This window comes from Mus caroli, unplaced genomic scaffold, assembly GCF_978045245.1.
Source record: "Mus caroli unplaced genomic scaffold, Mus_caroli_1 scaffold_10, whole genome shotgun sequence".
NCBI classification, from domain to species: domain Eukaryota; kingdom Metazoa; phylum Chordata; class Mammalia; order Rodentia; family Muridae; genus Mus; species Mus caroli.
Window position 1 is genome coordinate 15,586,786 of NW_028227265.1, and position 18,090 is coordinate 15,604,875.

The 18,090-nt window shown below is 45.1% G+C and overlaps 1 protein-coding gene across 3 annotated transcripts in view; it reads left to right on the forward strand.

Moving 5' to 3' along the window:
* The first annotated feature begins 6,290 nt into the window (after window positions 1-6,290).
* Adamts18 (ADAM metallopeptidase with thrombospondin type 1 motif 18) overlaps window positions 6,291-18,090 on the forward strand; it is a 155,421-nt gene continuing 143,621 nt past the window's right edge. For 2 of the 3 annotated variants that reach the window (XM_021170369.3, XM_085844261.1), the window contains exons 1-3: window positions 6,291-6,380; window positions 6,483-6,573; window positions 9,580-9,893. In XM_021170369.3, the coding sequence (XP_021026028.1) occupies window positions 6,291-6,380; window positions 6,483-6,573; window positions 9,580-9,893 (495 nt within the window). Of the gene's footprint in view, window positions 6,574-9,579; window positions 9,894-18,090 lie in introns of all 3 variants that reach the window. The other variant, XM_085844260.1, reaches the window with a different exon arrangement.

Consider the following 18,090-nt stretch of genomic DNA (forward strand, 5'->3'; position numbering starts at 1 on the left):
TGTCCTCTGATCTCTGCAGGTGTGTCCAGTGCCCACCCCACCACCACACAGTAAATGAATAAGTATAAATTTGGGAAGATCAATACCAGTGAAAGAATATAGTAGGTCTTCTTTGAGTTCATCTCTTAGGCCAACAATTTTCATCATAAAAGTGTTACTATATATAAATGTGTGTGTGTGTGTGTTTGTATAATTACTTTAATTACAATTAAAAATAATAGCTTTCATTATGACATTTTTTATAAAAACTTACTGACCCACTTGACCTATCTTACTTCCCCTTTTCCATCCCCTGAAAAATCCCACTTAAGCATTCGGTGCCATATGTATTTGTATATGTATTAACTTCTATGTATGAGACAAGATGTGTGACATGTGTGACATTTACTTTTCTCCCCAAAATACGATTTTCATGTCATATAGATTTAGACATGCCTCCAACATAGATTAAAAATAGTAGGAAGGAAATGATAAATCTGAGAGAATGAATCCCTCTCTCCAATCCCCAAATCCAATCAAACCAGACCCGTCAGTCCTTACCACTCATTGCTTCGCGCTATGGAGAGGTACTGGCTTCCTCTGCATATATAAACAGTGAAAAGGATGAATCCGTAAGAAGCATTGAATCCTATTTAATAGGAAGTGGTGCTAGCATCCAAACAGAGGCAGAAGTGGCGTGGGTCCCAATTACTGTCCGGTAATATATTTAGTTACATCGGAAACCCAGACACACTTAATTGGACTATTCACAGTGATGCCAAGAATGTATAGTTACAACATTGTTCCAGGTGATTCTGATTAATGGTGGTTAGCAGTCCCCACTGCTCCAGGCCTGAGGCTCAGGGGGAGCTGGTGTCTAAACTGCCCCCTGGTGCATGATGGGTAAAGAAGGAGAGAATGGTGCCTGCACACAAAAGGTATTTGTCCTTCCCAGGCTGCTTGATATTTTCCAGAGCTTTTGAAAAGTACGCCCTCCACTCTTCCATGAGCTCTGAACTTGGCCTTGAATTTGTTTGTGGAAATAAGTAGCCTCGTTTTAATACCACCTCTTTAGCCTTTGGCAAGCAAGGAACTTTTAACAGTAGAGCTTGGGAAATGGCTAAAAATAGAATTAGGGAAGCAAGCATACCACAGGCAGAGTAAGATCCACAGTGGGAAACAGAGAGAGGATACCTTCCGATACAGGTAACCCGAGAGTCCTGTTTGGTGTCTATAGAACAAGAAAACAAAATGTAAGTTGAAGGTGAGAAAAATCCACTGGGGATTCCTCAATCATGAGTTGATTGGAGAGTGGGGCACAGCGGAAGAGATGGACTTCATAGCATCATGAATGTAACATAAGTGTTTTACTGCCAAGCCACACCCTCTGCCCTCTTTCTATGGTTTATTTTGAGATCAAGTCTCACTAAATTGCCCAGACTGGCCTTGAACTCAAAATTCCCCAAGTCTGCCTCCCAAGTAGCTAGGATGACAGGCCTCCGTGCCCAGTTGTTTTGGATGACCTTTAGTTAGAAAATTAGATGTTAAACTCCAAGGTTCTGTCTGCTATACTGCTATGAATTTGTTGTAAAAGGCTACTGTCTTCGGTTTGAATTTCATCCTTTGTGTTCCTTGTCTTTCCGAATAATTTGGTTATAAAGGAGGCAGAGTCGGGAACTCTCTCCCCTCCCCACCGATTTTGAGAACAACTTTGCTACCTAGGCCTCATTTCTGAGATGCTAAACAGGAAGTATTCCTACTTCTCAGGTCTCCAGGGAGATACATCCATATCAGGGTGGGATTTCTATGGGGGAAGGAAGAATTGTTATGTCTATACTCACATGTGGTGGTATGCTCGTGGCTATGGGTGCATGTATGTATAGCACACACATAGAAGTCGGAGGACAACCTCAGATGGTCCTTCAGATCTTTCCCGTCTTCCTACCTTCTGTTTGGGATAGGGTGTGTCTCCCAGGATAGCTGTCTAGTGTGCTTTGAGAGAGCCTCCTGTCTCCAGCTCTCATATTAGAGTATACGACTACAAGGACTATATAACTTCACCTAGCTTTTTACAGAGTTTGTGGGGGTCTGAAATCACCCACACACACACACACTCCTGGGCTCTACTAAACATCTGCCTAGCCCCCTGTGTCTGGGCTTCTTTTTCCTTTGGCTGCTCGGCTGAAATAAGTCTGGCCTTTGCTTCTCCTTTCTATCACTTAAAGATGGTGGAAATTTCCTCAAGAAATGAAAGACCAGGAACTGCGAGATACATACCTGCTCAGTAAAACCTAGCAAACAATTTATACAGCTTTTGAGAGACCTGAATAGTGTCCCCACTGTGCCTATAGGAGAGGTGAAAGTCACAAAGTGGCTAGCTCAGAAAGCTAACCAGGGTGTGCTGGAAAATAGTTCGCTCTATGGGAAGGATATATGCACCTTTATAGATCTGAGACAATGGACAGTATAAACAGTGAATACGGTTTATCTCATATTTCTTGACCTGGATGGGAAGAGATATATTACCAAAGACATATTGCTTTACAGAATAAGAAGGGTAAGTTTATGTCACTAAATATAAAACCAACACCTAGACTTTACCATTGATTTTAAAGCAGAGGTGATAAGGAAGAAAATTAAATTTTTTTTCTGTATGTCAAATGTTTCTGTTTTCCATTTCTTTGCTTTTAGCTCTTCTTCCATATTTGAATATCATCTGCATGCCACATTCTGGGCTAAGACCGAAAAACATGTATTGGCTTCTTATGAATGTTAATGGTTACTACAGTGTTTTAGATTATAGTTTGGAAATCACCTAAACTTTGCAAAGTATTTCCAAATGACTTAGAAGGGCTACAGAATCCCCATCTTCAAGGCTAGACGCCCTGCTGACGACTCTCTGTCGCCATCTAGAGGTAATCCACACATATTGCAGGCCCAGTTCTTAGGAAACTCAGTCATCCAAGAAGGTAGGGCTTTGCAAATGTTCCTTTATCCACTCTGCAGGAGAGATTGGAAACGTTCACCTTTACATGAAAACAGTTGGAATTTTGACTGTTATATTTATAGTGTTACAAGAAACGAGTCTCAGACTGAGATAGATCTGTTGAGTTATAAGAACCAGAAACACATGGAGGCAGAAGAACCACCTACATTAGGTCCATAAAGAGGCCGAGGACCTCATTGGATGAGTACCCGATGACTTCATGTCGCTAGAGAAGCAATTAAAATTAGGAATGACACTTTGCATTTATGCCCTCACCTGGGCAAGACCTTCCTCACCTCCATCCTGGGAACATCTGGATGTCTGTCCTGTGTATATATGGTGATTAATATTGACGGACAGTTTGGCAGGATCTAGAATCACCTAGAGGTGAGCCTCTGGGCATGTCTATGTGGCCGTTAGCAATCTAGAAAATTGAGCTAACTGTTGAGGTGAAAACCTCACTCTAAATATGGTTGGCATCAGGCCACATGTGTGTGGAATCTCAAGTTGAAAAAAAGGAGATAGTGACTTCAATATGGGTGTTGCTTCCTTTCTGTGGACACAATGTAACCAGCTGCCTATCTCTCCTGATAGCATGAACTGTATCCCTTCTAACTGTGAGCTAATACAAACCCTCCCTCTCGTATGTTGCTTTGTCCTTGGATACTTTGTACTTTGTCCTGAGAAAGGAGAAAAGGAGCTGATTTGGAGTGGTACAGGTATATAGTTGGTGAAGGTATATAGTTGGTGAAGCCAGAGGGAGACTGCTAAATACTGGATGTTTACAATGCACAGGGAGTCCCCATCACAAAGAGTTGTCCATGTCCAAATGTAGTGGTGCTTAGACTGACACTTAACATAGACTCTGTAATTTAGAGCTGTTTCTTTGTATTCTAACCTTGAACTTAGTCACTAAGGGGACCTGAAGTGATGTGGAAAATTCTTGTTGCAAACTCATCTTAGTCTGTGGAAGAACATTAGCCAAGGACACAGTTATTATGAGTTGATTGTGGGTAGACCCTTCACCCCTCCAGTTTCCTTTAGAGTTTCCTTGGTGCTGTGATTTGCAGCATCCTTGACCCCAGTCCTTCTTTCCTGTTTAGTCTGTTGGTTAGTCACATGGTGGGGTAAATTTTTACTGCATGTCTTTGATGTCTAATTTCCTTTAGTATCCAGTTCTTCCGTGAAGTCACCTAAGGCATTACGTCACCCCATGTCATAATCTGCCGAATGCTCATGTCTGGATCCTAGACTCAATGGATCCTGGTTCAGCATTGCAGGCATGATGCACATATAAGTTTCGCTTAACATATTATACAAAGAAATTTCCTCCGTTCGTGCCTACTTATGAAATGCATGGAAAAATATACTTAGTTCTTACAATAACCTTTAGATCTATCATGATGATTCCTGTTTAACATATAGGACAGGGGCCCTAGGAAATCCCAGTGATTACAGAATCCAGGTGTTTCTCACTTTGAAGCCACGCCTCACCCTTCCAGCAGACGTGTGCCACATTCTGCCTCTACAGACCACATTTAGCATCCACTCACTGTTGCATCAGTGAACAAGGCTGTGTATACTGAGCAATCACTTCTAAGACTGTCATAGACCTCATTTAGCTGGTATTCAGGGAACTGAGCAGGGCTGTCTCCTGTTACCACGCTTGGGTGTAAGATCTATCATGGCACACTCTGATGCTGGCAGTAGTAACCTAACCTTCTTCTCCCTGACTTGCCTCAGTACCCCTGACCTGTCTACATAATCAACAAGCTTCCCTTTGGCTGAGTTTTGGAGCTGATCTATTCCCTACCTACACACAACACACATTCACTGAAATCTAATTGCTTTCCTGCATCCAAGATACCTGCAGGAGATTGTCTCCTGCCAACATCCTTTCTCACCTAGCCACTACATGGTTTTGTCTCTGACCTGTTTAACACTTCCATCATAGCCATGACAACAAACATCACCACCACCACCACCAAAAACACCCTTTCCTACTTCAAGCTCTTCATGTAGACCTCATTTGGGGGGCTTCCCCCTTCCCCAGTGGCATCTCTAAGAGATGTCTCATGTCTGACAAGTCTTCTCCCTGCCTCCCTCCCTTCTCTCTCACAACTTCAACCTTTCTGGCTTAAGAGCCCCTTTGTGATCCTTAAAGATACTTGCAACCACAGATTTCTATTACTGTTTTACTGTAGCTCAGCTACCCAATGAAGGTCTTTTTCCTCTGGCCTATGAAAGGGTATATTTTCTTCCTCACTACAAACTGTAGAGATCAAAAGAATCAATTAAATGCATTGAGGAAATGGCTAGCCATACAGAATAGGAGGTACCGCGTGCCCACCACAAAGCTGTTTCTTAGAACTAATACAAAGGGGTTTGGGTGTCTGGGGACAAGATTCAACTTGTCAAAAAGAGAGCGTGGAAAAGACCATCTCAGAGAAGGGGTGTGGGGGGAGGGTTCACACACTGGAGACAGTGACTACTTATTCACTGCCCACTGTCCATTTTTCATCCGCTCTGGATGGGATAGTTGCTGGTGGGATTCTGGGCAGCAGGGAGATCTTGAGTTCGCAAGAGCTTCAGGTCCTACATCTTTTCATCAAAGGTTCAGGGTTCCCACCTGGTCAGGGCAGGGGCAAGGATGTGGCACAAGAAAGAGAGCTGCAGAAAGTTTCCAGCAAACCTTGGGTTTCTTCACCCTGTCACCAGAAGACATGTCCGAAAGTCACGCCTCTTACCTGCGCCTCCAGCGTCTAGGCTCATCTCTCTGTGCCCCTGAGCTAGGATCCCAAGGCGGACCCTGAGAGCTGCCCTCCCTCTCTTTGGCGGTGTGTCCGTCCCTCCCTCCCCTTGACTCCCACCCGGCCTCCCCGCCCCCTCTGTTCCCTCCCTCGGAGCCCAGGCCCAGAAATCCCACGCCCTTTACTGCACAGGAGCTCGGACGAACCCGGGGAAACCTCGGGTCGCCAATCACGGAGCGGAGGAGAGGCGGGCGCTCGGCTCCGGCGCGCTGGGGGAGCCAGCTGGCGCTGCTCTGTGCGAGCCGCACACAATCACTCTGATACCGACAAGCGCCCAGACCCGCGAGCATCACCGACAGAGTTTCATAGCCACGGGCGCTGCAGACCCGGCTTTGGGAGCCCCCTACACCCCAAAGCACCTCAGGCCCGCGAGGCTAGAGCAGGGAGGAGGCTTGCAGTCTCTCGTGCTGCCATGTGAGCGGCGGCGGCCACTTGCACCTGGCGCCACACCTGGGGCTCCGCTGCCCGCGGGGGACAATGCGCGCCTGCCACAGTCACCGCGTCCGCACCTGACCATGGAGTGCGCCCTCCTGTGCCTGTGCGCCCTCCGGGCCGCCGGTCCCGGGCCGCCGTGGGGCCCCGCGGGACTGGGGCGTCTGGCCAAGGCAGGTGCCACCACCAAGGGGCGCGCCGCACAACGGGGACGAGGGAGGCGCCCGCCCCGCGACGCTGCTCACGCGGCGGTGTCACCCTTTTCTTTCTTGCAGGCGCTCCAGCTGTGCTGCTTCTGCTGTGCTTCGGTGGCCGTCGCCTTAGCCAGTGACAGCGGCAGCAGCGGTGGCAGCGGATTAAATGATGGTTCGTATTTGCCCTCTCTCTGGGTACTCCACCATCCCACAAGGGTTTCCCCTTGCACTTTGGTCCCCTTTGTGTTAGAGTGAGACGTGGTAGGTTAAGGAGCACCTCCTAACCTGGCAGGTGTGTGCTGTCTGAGCAAAAGGCTCCCTGGTTACAAAGAGGGAAGCGTGGCAAGGTCTGTGAGCTTATCAGAAAATCAGTGCCTCAAGCTACGAGTCACAGAGATGAGAAAATAATTTCCCTCTTTCACAGATGGCTTGTTAAGAAAAATAAATCCGAACTTAAGTAAGAAATTAGAGAGGAAGTGGGCACCGGGTGGGGAATTGATAAGAGGCTCCTTCGTTTCCTTCCTCCGCTGGGAAAGCCACAGATTGAGGCTGAGAGGGGTGAGCGTCTCCCCTCCCCACTCCACCCGTGTTTTCCTTACTGCTGGTTTCCCACTGTAGTACTCTCTTCAGTGACATCGCCTCACGGATGCCCAAAAGATGTCTTCTTTTAGTGGAACACCCTGTCGCAAGGTGCTTTAAGTCCCCCCCCCCTTTTTTTTTTCTGTCTCCCAGCTTCAAAGATCTAGCACACACTTCGGGTTTCTCATTTATTAACTCCACAGAACTCCTAGAGAGAGAAAAACCCTTGTTCTCAGTGTCTCCCACTAGCAGCAGGAGGACAATTGATGTTTGCCCAGGGCTCTTTAGCAAGACCTTACAGGCCACCATGGCTTTCTGGGGATTCTAAATTTTTCATCTTTGTAGAATTGAGTCCTCTTGTCCTGGTGCAAGGGCTGACTCTGGGACTGAAAGCCACCAGAATTATGCGTAAAAGCTTCCAGAGATTGGATGTTCGGAGAACAGGAGACCCAGAAATGAACTGGACCAGTCAGAGCCTATAGTTTCTAAAACTTCCTTCCTGTTCCACCAGGATCTAATGGCTGGGGAGCTCTTCTGTCCCAGGCGTGGCCCAAAAGGACTTCTGTATTTTGTTTTTGGAGGCAGAGTCTCATGTAATCTAGCTTCAGAAAAGATGACCTTGGCCTTAGGGTCCACCTCCTTATTGCATGCCCAACACACCTGTTTATATAGTGATGAGGATTGAACCCAGGGCCTCATGCACGTCTGACAAGAACTCTGCCTACTAAGCTATATTTCCCAGCCCCTGAAAGGACCATAAGTAACTAGCAGAGCACAGCACATTGGTTCCCCCCACCCTCCAACCTCTCAGTGCCCCCCTCTCCAAGACAGGACTGGATGTAACCAACAGCCTGTATGTTCTTCTCTTGGAAACAAACTTGTAGCAGGTGTCTGGGGTAGGTAGGGGGTGAGGGGTCCAGATGATTGGCTAACACTCCCACATGGTCTTCCAAGTAAGAGCAGGTGGAATCTCAGATGGCCGTGCACAAGGAGGTAAGAAACACACACTGTAGAAACTGCACATATGTTGGAAATGGTTATTATGTAGTTAGGCATGACTGGTAGATAGAGAAAATGGGTTTTCCCTTTAAAAAAAAAAAAGCAGGGAGAGAAAGACGGCTTTAATCAAAAGCTACATACCTGCAGAACAACATATCAGAAATTTTTGAGAACTAAGATGTGTGCTGCTCAGTTTTAAGGGAAAGAAAAGGGAAACACATTTTTCCTTTTATTTTCTGAAAAATATGTCAATGATAGGGTGTTTCTAGTTTTAAGGAGAGAAGGAGAAAATGAAAGAACCATAAAAGAGCTGGCCACACCTTAAAAGTCACAAATGGTCCTGTTGGGTGTCTTTATTAATTAAGCCCAATTAGAATTGTGTATTGTGTATCGATCTCTACACACCCTGAGACTCCCTGATTCCTTAGCATCTTCTGTTTTTATTTCATTGTTGTTGATTCAAGGAAGGGAATCCCCCTTCCCCCCACACACACCCCACCCCCTTTCTCTTCTGCAAGCCAAGGACCCAAGTGACTCAAACATGCCTCTTAGTTGTTTGGAATCTTTTTAAACACTTTCCAAATTAGTTTCCCATTCTGTGCCTAGAAAGTGGAAACCCAGAAGTTTTTTTTTGTTTTTTTGTTTTTTTTTTAATTCACACTGGGCATGCTCCACATCATCTTCTGGGACGATGCTTTTCAATTCCAATGTTTTGTGAAAGAAAACAGCATACTGACTTTGCTCTTTCCTACAGCAAATTGTTTCCTCGCTGCCCAGCTTCCCCTAACCCCCCGCCCCTGTACACACCCCCAGATCACACAGCAATTAGTGCTGCTCAGGGGAGCCAGGGGGAAGGCATTTTTAAACATGCCTTTCCAGGTGTCCCTGATCTGCCACACCCCCTCCAACAAGTCTGAGCAGTTCAAAACATCAGCCTCTATCTAGGATGCTTCTGATGGTTTGGAGGCATGTTTTCTGCCGAGGTTGTATTTTAGGCCTGGGATTAAACAGGAGAGTCCCCGGTGGTGGAGACTTCTTGAAACACTAAGGGAGATCCAAATGCTGGCATGAGTAGCTGGGTGCCCCTTGTTAATGAGCCAAGGGGATAATCAGAAACAGCATACTTTATGAGTCATTCACAATTTAAACTCCATCAGGAAAGTTTCCTAGTTCGACCTAAACAAGGCTATCAATCAAATCCATCCTTTATACTGATTTTTTATCAACAATAATAAATTACATATGATTACATATGGCTAATATATGAAGAGCCCCTGTGTTTCCTTTCAGACTGAGAATTGACCCTTCAACCAAATATCTTTGAGATTTATCAAAGTTGCACTTAGCTTTTAGTTTTTGTAGGGTTTATTTATATTTTAATGCTACGCAAGTTCTGGGCCCCTGAGCCCCAATCCCAGCTGTAGCATAAGCTGGCAGAGCCTGATGGCACAGAATGCAGTGAGCCTCTCTGAATTCTCTTCACTGTTAGGTGCATGGAACAAGGTTTTTTTGTGAGCTTTGGGGCAAGCTGCTGGAAAGTGGCCCTTTTGGCATCTTGGGCTCCGGGTGCTGACAGCTAATTTTTTTTTTCCCATTACAGATTACGTCTTTGTCGTGCCAGTAGAAGTGGACTCGGGCGGGTCATATATTTCACACGACATTTTGCACCACAGGAAAAGGCGATCGGCACACGGTGCCAGCAACTCCCTGCACTACCAACTTTCAGCATTTGGACAGGATCTACATTTAGAGCTTAAGCCCTCGGCGATCTTGAGCAGTCACTTTAGAGTCCAGGTACTTGGAAAGGACGGTGCTTCAGAGACTCGGGAGCCTGAGGTACTGCAGTGTTTGTATCAGGGATTTATCAGAAATGACAGCTCGTCCTCTGTGGCTGTGTCTACATGTGCCGGCTTGGTGAGTCTGCTCTGCTCTAATGGAACTCATTCTTTCGTGTTTTGTATAACTTGAATGAACAGATGTCCGGCGCATTAAGCTCCCTCTAGCCAACTCCACACATTCACACTGTCAGCTCTGATGTGTATAATATTACAGACAATTATAAATTAGATTAATTGAATTAATCTAATCTGGTCTCTGGGAGCAGAAAAAAAAGAAAAATGAAAAGAAAAGAAAATATAATAGAACTTTAATGAGCATTTAGAACGTTCTTTTGATGTTTAATGGCCTGGGCCCTTTCATTCCCCATGTTTGAGACGATCCCCAAGGAAATTAATTTGATGGATGCCATTCGCTTTGCAATGTCTTGGGAGACCAGGCATTCTATAAATCTAACTGGCTACATGCATCTCTGTTGCTTTGAAAGGGGAAAACTGCATTTTAATCTAGAATTGTGTTCAGCAGCCAGAGTTAGCCTACCTTCAACATGATGGAATTAAGGGGAGGGGTTTTCCTTTGTTCTTGTTTTGAAATTCTGTTGGTGGTGTAGTTATAGAAGGCATCCTCTTAGAATAGGAGAGGATGTGTGGTACTGGCAGGGTGAAGCATGGCACCCTCGGAGGCAAGACATTTAAAAGCCCTTGGGACTCGAGCCTGATTTCCTTTCCATATAATCTTTCTGTGTCAAACACCAGGCTGAGAATATCCACGTAAATAATATTCAGAATCCAATCAAGTAGACAAGGCAGTAAATGACATCCCAGGCTCTCATTTCATGTGGTAATGGAGAAATGTCTCAGACTGACAGCAGAGTCGGGATTGGAGACACGTGGTGATCATGCTGTGGCATGGGCGGAAGGAAGAAAATTTGAGAGAGCCTACTTGGGAATTAGCTGGGGATGTACACATGGGATGCAGCTTGGCTAAGCGAGAGGGGTGGCTTTGGGGGTGGGTTGGTGTGAATGAAGGTTCCCATATTCTCAAGGGTTAAGATTTTTTTTTTGTTACAACTTTTTTATTCCCCACATATTGCCCTGAAGTCCAGCCAAAACCCTAACCACAGCCATGGTATTCTTTAGCATGTTTAAATGACAAAATAAAACAAGTTAGCAATACCCAGCTAATCTCAATTCAATTGAATGATGACTGTCTCAAAGATTCTCTGGGTGTTATGACATGGTTACACACACATGTACACACACATGCATGGACATATCTTAGTGTTCATCCTTTGTTTGTGTGTGTGTGTGTGTGTGTATGTGTATGTGTGTGTGTGTGTGTGTGTGTGTGTGTGTGTTGAGTCTTCTGCTGGGTTTTGGCTTTCCTCCTTGTGTTTCCCACTCTCTGCCTATTCCAATTTCCAAAAGTCTTCCAGGGTTACTCCCTCCACCACAGAGCCTTAAACCATCCCATTCCAAACACTCACAATGAACAGTTGCAGACCCTGATTCTCATTATCAAACCAGTACCAACTAGTAGGGTTCTGCATGTACCTTAGTTTTCTCATCCCTAAAACCAGGACTATTGCTGATAAGTTAGCTCAGTAGGTAAGGATGTTTGCCGTCAAGCCCCATGACCTAGGCTCAATCCCCTGGGACACACATGGTGGGAGGAAAGAGCTAGCTCCTCTGACCTCTGCATGCATGCTGTGGCACACTCAAAGCCACACACATACACAAGGTATACAAAATAGATAGAAGTGTTAAATGTACTAAAAATAGAAGTAACCGGGGAGATCTCATCCCAGGCTTCCAGACAGGAAATGATTTATGTGTGACGCATGCTCCTTTAGTCTCTACGCCTTCTCATTCTTACAAAAATGTAGCCTCTCCGTGTTCAACACTCAGAAATTCTGCTCTTTGGGAGGGGTAGGAAGTCTGATTCGCTAATTCCAGAATAGATATCAGGTTATCTTTTCTAGGGAAGAGGTTCATTTTTGAACTGAGGACAAATTACCACCTAAGGCAGAAGAATGAAAAGGTTAAAAATTCTCCAGAAATAACCGACCCAGGGTCTGCCTTGTGGAAGGCACAGGTTGTCCCTTCTCTGCAACAAGCCGGTGTACGTACTTAGTTATCGTGACATCACCAGGCCTTGCTTTGCTCTCTTGAGTGGTGTGAGATGTCCTCTAAGATTTTTATCATTTCCAGACATCTGACTCTAGTGATCTAATTTGGTCACCTCCATAGAGCCTATTTGTTAAGAGGTAGGGAAGAACCAAATTTATTTGTCCTGAGTTTGCTACTGTCCTTTTCCCATTCCTCCATAAGAAACCTAGGAAACACAGCAGACCAGTAAGAAGCAAAGTAAGAGAGGATGGAACTCTCACCAGCAGTGGTAGCCCTGATCCATATTAATTTTGTAACCTTGTGTTGAAGGGTAATATCTGCATATAAACGTTAAAATGCACATACAGGAAGATGTAAAAAAGTCATGGTATAACTTGATTAATGTCCACAAAGTCCATGCCCATATATATGAGCCTAGATTAAACAGATGTTATTAATGCCCCAAGAAGGGCACTCAGTTGTTCCTTCCTTCCTGTCCACCTTTGCCCTAATGAAATTTGTGGTTTATTTATGCTTATTGAAAATTGTTGCCTAAGTATGAGGATCCCAGGATGGTTTTGTTTGTTTGTTGTTCTTGTGTTCTCACGCTGTTGGGTATGGGCTTAAGAGTCAAGTTGCTACCACTGGGCATGGTGGCGCATGCCTTTAATCCCAGCACTTGGGAGGCAGAGGCAGGCAGATTTCTGAGTTCGAGGCCAGCCTGGTCTACAAAGTGAGTTCCAGGACAGCCAGGGCTACACAGAGAAACCCTGTCTCGAAAAACAAAACAAAAACAAAAACAAAAACAAAAAACAAAACAAAACAAAACAAAAAAACCCCAAAGAGTCAAGTTGATGTGCTCCTGGGTTAGGCATAGGTAAAGCTTTGGCAGATGCTGTGAATAAGGTGTCCAAAATGGCTACAGCAGTGTGCACTTCAACCAATAGTATGTGCGAGTGCTCTGGACACTTCCTCTTCTCACCAACTCTTGATGCTATCTGCCTTCCCATTGCACTCATTTTACAGGTGTGAATTGAGTACCACATTGTGGCCTACATCTTCCTGATGGTTAATGGCGCGTGGGGGGTGGTGGTGGTGGTGAAGTACTACCTCCAAGCTTATTGGACATTCATGTGCCTTCTTTAATCATATCTCTACTATATACAGACAAGATGCAGAATATGTCTTTGCAACTTAAAGAGCAGTGTGTGCTCCTTTCTCAGGGAATAGAAACAAGGATTCTAAGCAGAACACCTTGATAATAGTGTCATATTATCAAGAGGGAGGCTCATAACCCCCTTAAGGTTAACTGAGAGTTACAATGATGGATTCAGAACATTACAGATGTTCCAAAAGTTCAGCCAATGGACTGGTGTCACTTATTGGAGTGACTCCTCAAAATGTTGACATGCCAGAAGATACATGTTGTTCTTCATCCATGAATGCAGACACTAACAAGACGTGGATGGCACTGTGAGATGAGATACCTTCACGTAAAGTTTCTATCTTGGGATTTCTCTAAGAGTGTGGCCAGACCATTGCCTTCGGGATTGCTTTAGATGGGGGGGGGGTTGCCATCTCTCAGTGAGTCACAGAATGTATTAGGGAAGCAATCAGGCACCTTTAAATGACTGGCAAAATGCCATCAGAGCAGCCCGCTCCTACCTAGTCTACTAGAGAAGCCTCAGAAGAAAATCTGAAGAGCAGTAAAGTCATAGTCATGAAATACACGTATTTTTCTTGTAGGCAGGAAGGTAGGCGTGCACACTCCAGCTGGAATGTTTCCTAGCAGGGGATTTCCCTGAACAGTTCGAAATTACTTGGTGTTTAAAATATTTCTAATACTTTTTTTTTTGGAATGTACACTTACCATCCCAAGCTGACACAGAACTCACTTTTAGGAGTTCAATGGGTCCATTCCTTACTTGCAATCATTTCCAGAACGGGAACAAATGAATCTTGCCTGCCATTAACTGTGCATACCACTCTTGGCTTTTAATACCAAAGGACTGTTCTGAGTCACCACTGCCCATTCTGCCCAGTGACCTTAAACTCGGTGAGTGTAGTGGAATTGCAGCCTTTGTCACAGAATCATGGGGTTACAGAGTAAGCTGGTCATTAGCTGCCTGCCATATCTGTCCTTTCTCCTCTACGAAGCCTCCTCTATCTGCCCTCTCCAGTGCTGAGGAAGGTCATGACTACGAGCAAGCCCAGGCTGCTGGAAGGAGAACTCACTATAACCAGCTCTGGGATCTCACCCGTGTTCCTTAATTCTATTTTGTGTCAGTCTTTGCCTTTCTTCGAAGGTTTTAATGTTTTAAAACACTCTGCCTTCAGGATCCTTAAAAAAAATATATAAGTGACTGTAAAGTATGACCCACTTGGTTAGCTTTGTCTTATGTGCTAAAAATTTGGACTCCTTTCCATAAAACTGGAATTTGGGCCCAGACATGTATATGTTTTCAGAATAATTTCGCTGTGTTTTAATATTTGAGAACTAGTAAGCTGTGAACACTTTTGTTTGGGAATGGATGGGGAAGCCACCTTGGTTCCTTCATCCAATGGGGATTTATTGCTTCTCTCATAGCAGACACTTTTCTGAGCACAGTGGGTAAAGGTGAGAACGAGGAGGACACTGACGCCATTAACACACCCTGTCAGGCATGTCTAGCCTTTTTATTAAAAACAAGATTTATTTTTATTTTGTGTGTATTGAGTTAGTACCTGTGTGAGTATGGTGTCCAAATTGGCCAGTAGAGCCTGTTGAATCTCTTAGAACAGGAGTCACAGGCAGTCGTGAGCTATCACGTGGGTGTTAGGAACCAAAGCAAAGTCTTCTACAATAGTAGCAAGTATTCTTTTTTTTTTTTCCATTTTTTCCCAATTTTTTATTAGGTATTTACTTCATTTACATTTCAATTCTTAATAGTCACATGTTGCTAAGTCATCTCTCCAGGCTAGTGTCTAATGTTTTGAATCTGTAAGAGGACATCGTCCATCTACAAAGCCCATGCTTTGCCATGTAATCCAGTTTTACACACAGGCGCGCACACTCTCTCTCTCTCTCTCTCTCTCTCTCTCTCTCTCTCTCTCTCTCTCACACACACACACACACACACAAAGCAACCTGGTTTTTCTTTTTTTTTTCTTTTTCTTTTTCTTTCTTTTTTTTTTTTTTAAGGTAAGCTTAGGGTTCATAGCTATGCTCAGCTACCTATAGCCCCCGGACTGTGGATTAGACACACCTGGAGGAGAAACAGCAACAGGCTCTTAGATGTAGAAATTCCCATCTTAACTCTTCACTAAGCTGTGGCTCATCAGAGCTCAGGAACAAAGAGCCCACAAGCTATAGCTTCAGAAAAGGGAGGGGCTGGGCGAGGTGGTACCAGACAGCACCCCTCAGCACTGCAGTGTGTACCAGCATGTCCGTGAGTCAGAGAGTCCTACATCACTGACAGATGTCTAATTCTGTTCAAACCTAGACTTGCCTCCAATGTGTTTTGTCATGGGTATTTTCCCCCTCTGCAGTTCCATCTAGACAAGACAGCCATGGAAACTGTGCCTTTTCCCCAATTTTGTACTGAAATTTTTGACCAATTCTGTATGAAAATCACCTCTAGGGACAAGAGCTTCATGGTCACTAGGCTTAAAGTTAGGCACCCAGGCTATCTGCAAATGCCTCACGGAGCTGAGGAAGATCTGGATTCTGATACCTTTGCCTCTAGTTCTTGAGTGCTGGGATGGCTTCAATGCATCACTTCTGTCTGGTTTTGTGTAGTGTTGGCGATTAAGCTCAGGACTCTGTGAGTGCTAGCCTGGCACTCTATCAAAAGATCTACATCCCAAGCCATTTCTGCTGTGTGAGAACCAGTGAGTGTCATGTGCCTGTGCCCAGACTTCCTATGTAACTGAGGCTGACCTTGAAGTCCTGGTCCTCTTGTCTCTATCTCCGGAGGTGTGCCACCACATCTGGTTTTCTGTGGTACTAAGGATTGAACCCAGGACTTTGTGTGAGCTAAGAATTCTATCGAGTAAGCTGTGCCCCTGGCCATTCCATATCTTTAAACACACTTAACATGCATTTTGAATCTCTAAATGGTGAAATCGGTACTGGCCTGACCAATAGATCTGATTTAAAATTGTACTTCTGACTGAAATATAATTGCAGGAGAATAATTGCTAGGCCTAAGATAATATGCCTTTTCTTTGTACCTGACCTCTGATGGCAATGTGTTTATTCTACTTGGAGATAATAGACTTTTGCTTAATGAACTCAGTCTAGACTAGGCTCTGTTCTTTACATGTCTAGTAAGTGAAAACACACACACACACACACACACACACACACTGACCTCGTGTGTCTGTTCAGCTCTACAGTGCATGGACGGGTCTGCTGACTTTTGATAATCTCTGCAGAGTCTGGCTGACCACAAGGGAAGGCTGCTTTGCCATTGTTGCTGAATCTTCTGCCTGGTGTTGGCTCATGGTCTCCACTCCCAACTGTATTCCAGGCTCCAGCAGAGTGGTTACAACAACCAAGGCTGCCTCAAGGATCTCTTCCAGCCTGGATCCCCTGTGCACCATCCAACTTTGTCGCTTGCTTTTCTTTGGCTTCTCTTTCCTTTGTCTGCTCCATGGCCAGCTGCCCTGATGTCACATGTGTCTTTTCTTCAGAGGTGGCCTTTGCAGCCTGGGACTGCTACAGTGACCATTCTCAGGAGAACCTGGGTCCCTGCAAGGAGCTTTTGAAGGGCTTGGATATGAATAAGCGGCCGCAAGCTTTGATACCTCCTTTTCAAAAGTATTTTATAACTCTGAAAGCTGTCACCGAGTTGTCTTATTGCTAGTCACTGCCTGCCAAGTTATCTTTAGAAAGCTGATTTCCATTCATAAAAGGGCTGAAGTGAAATGCCCCTAGCCAGTGGCTCTGCTGCTTTGCAGGGCCTTGCTGGCTAGCAGGGGTTGTTGAATTACATCTACCCACTTGGAACTTCATGGTCACTTGAGAGGATCATGTGAAATTACAGATTAGACTGGGTTGTATTTGCATGTTTCTTAAATACAGGCTGACCCAAATCAAAGATGTTTTCTTAGGCTATTATTCAATTCATCAAGGGTAAAAAGACCCTTTTATTTTCTTGGCTTTTCTCCTCTGTGTTCTCCTAAGACATGATTTGTGAATAGAATTATTTGCTTTTATCAATGCTCTGAGCAAAAGGCCAAACCAAATTAAAAAAAAAAAAATTCTTTTTTCCAAAGACCAAAGCTCTTGCGGGGTGGGGGGTGGGGGTGGCTTGGGGGTGAGTAGGACTCTAGAGTAGCTAAGATAAGCCTGAGGAGTCTCCCATGAGAGTCGGAAGGGCCCAGCCTCCCTCTGTATTGCCTGCCTGTCATAATAAAGCCACTAAGCACCATTCCTTCTGGATAATTCTGCCGGCCATACTTGACTCCAGGGCCCTTGCTGGGGGCATCCTGGACACCCTGAGCTTGCTTCCTGGAGCCTCAGGTTTTTCATCTGTTCAGTAGAAATGGCAGCTGGCAAAGGGTGAGGAAGACGGTGCTAAGTGCTGAACTTGTCACACAGTAGCTGCTCCCGCTGGATTGTTGACTTTGAACTAGGTGGTGGTCTGGGCAGGAAATAGCCATTGAACTCTTCCCCCACCCCACCCCACCCCCAAATCCTGAAGCCTTTCCAGGCAGGCCTGTCAGAACAGGAAAAGAATCTCTTTGGTGTTGGCAACCCTCTTGCTGTAAAAGTTAGGAATCTTGCAGGGAAAGGAAACATTGTATCAAGGAAGAAAGAATAAAAGAAGGAAGCCGATTGGGGGCGGGGGAGGGGGGGGGGAGAAGGGGAGGGGGGGATCATCACATAGACCACAGTTCAGATCTGTGTCTTCAGACTCTGAAGATCCAGCTCTTCCCATGGCGACCTGCACAGCCAGGCACATCACTCACTCACTGTGAGCTTGTACTCCACTGTAAGCTGATAGGACCTCACCAGCCGGCTCATGGATCTTTGGTGGCAAGAAAGACCTTGTAGGGATGCTCAAGATGGTGCCCCCTGCAGGATCAAATTCCCTAACTTAAATATCAGATTTGTTAAGATCCCAGGTTTTCTTTCTTTCTCCCCCCCCCCCTTTCGGAATGTAGAAATCTTTATTGAGTCA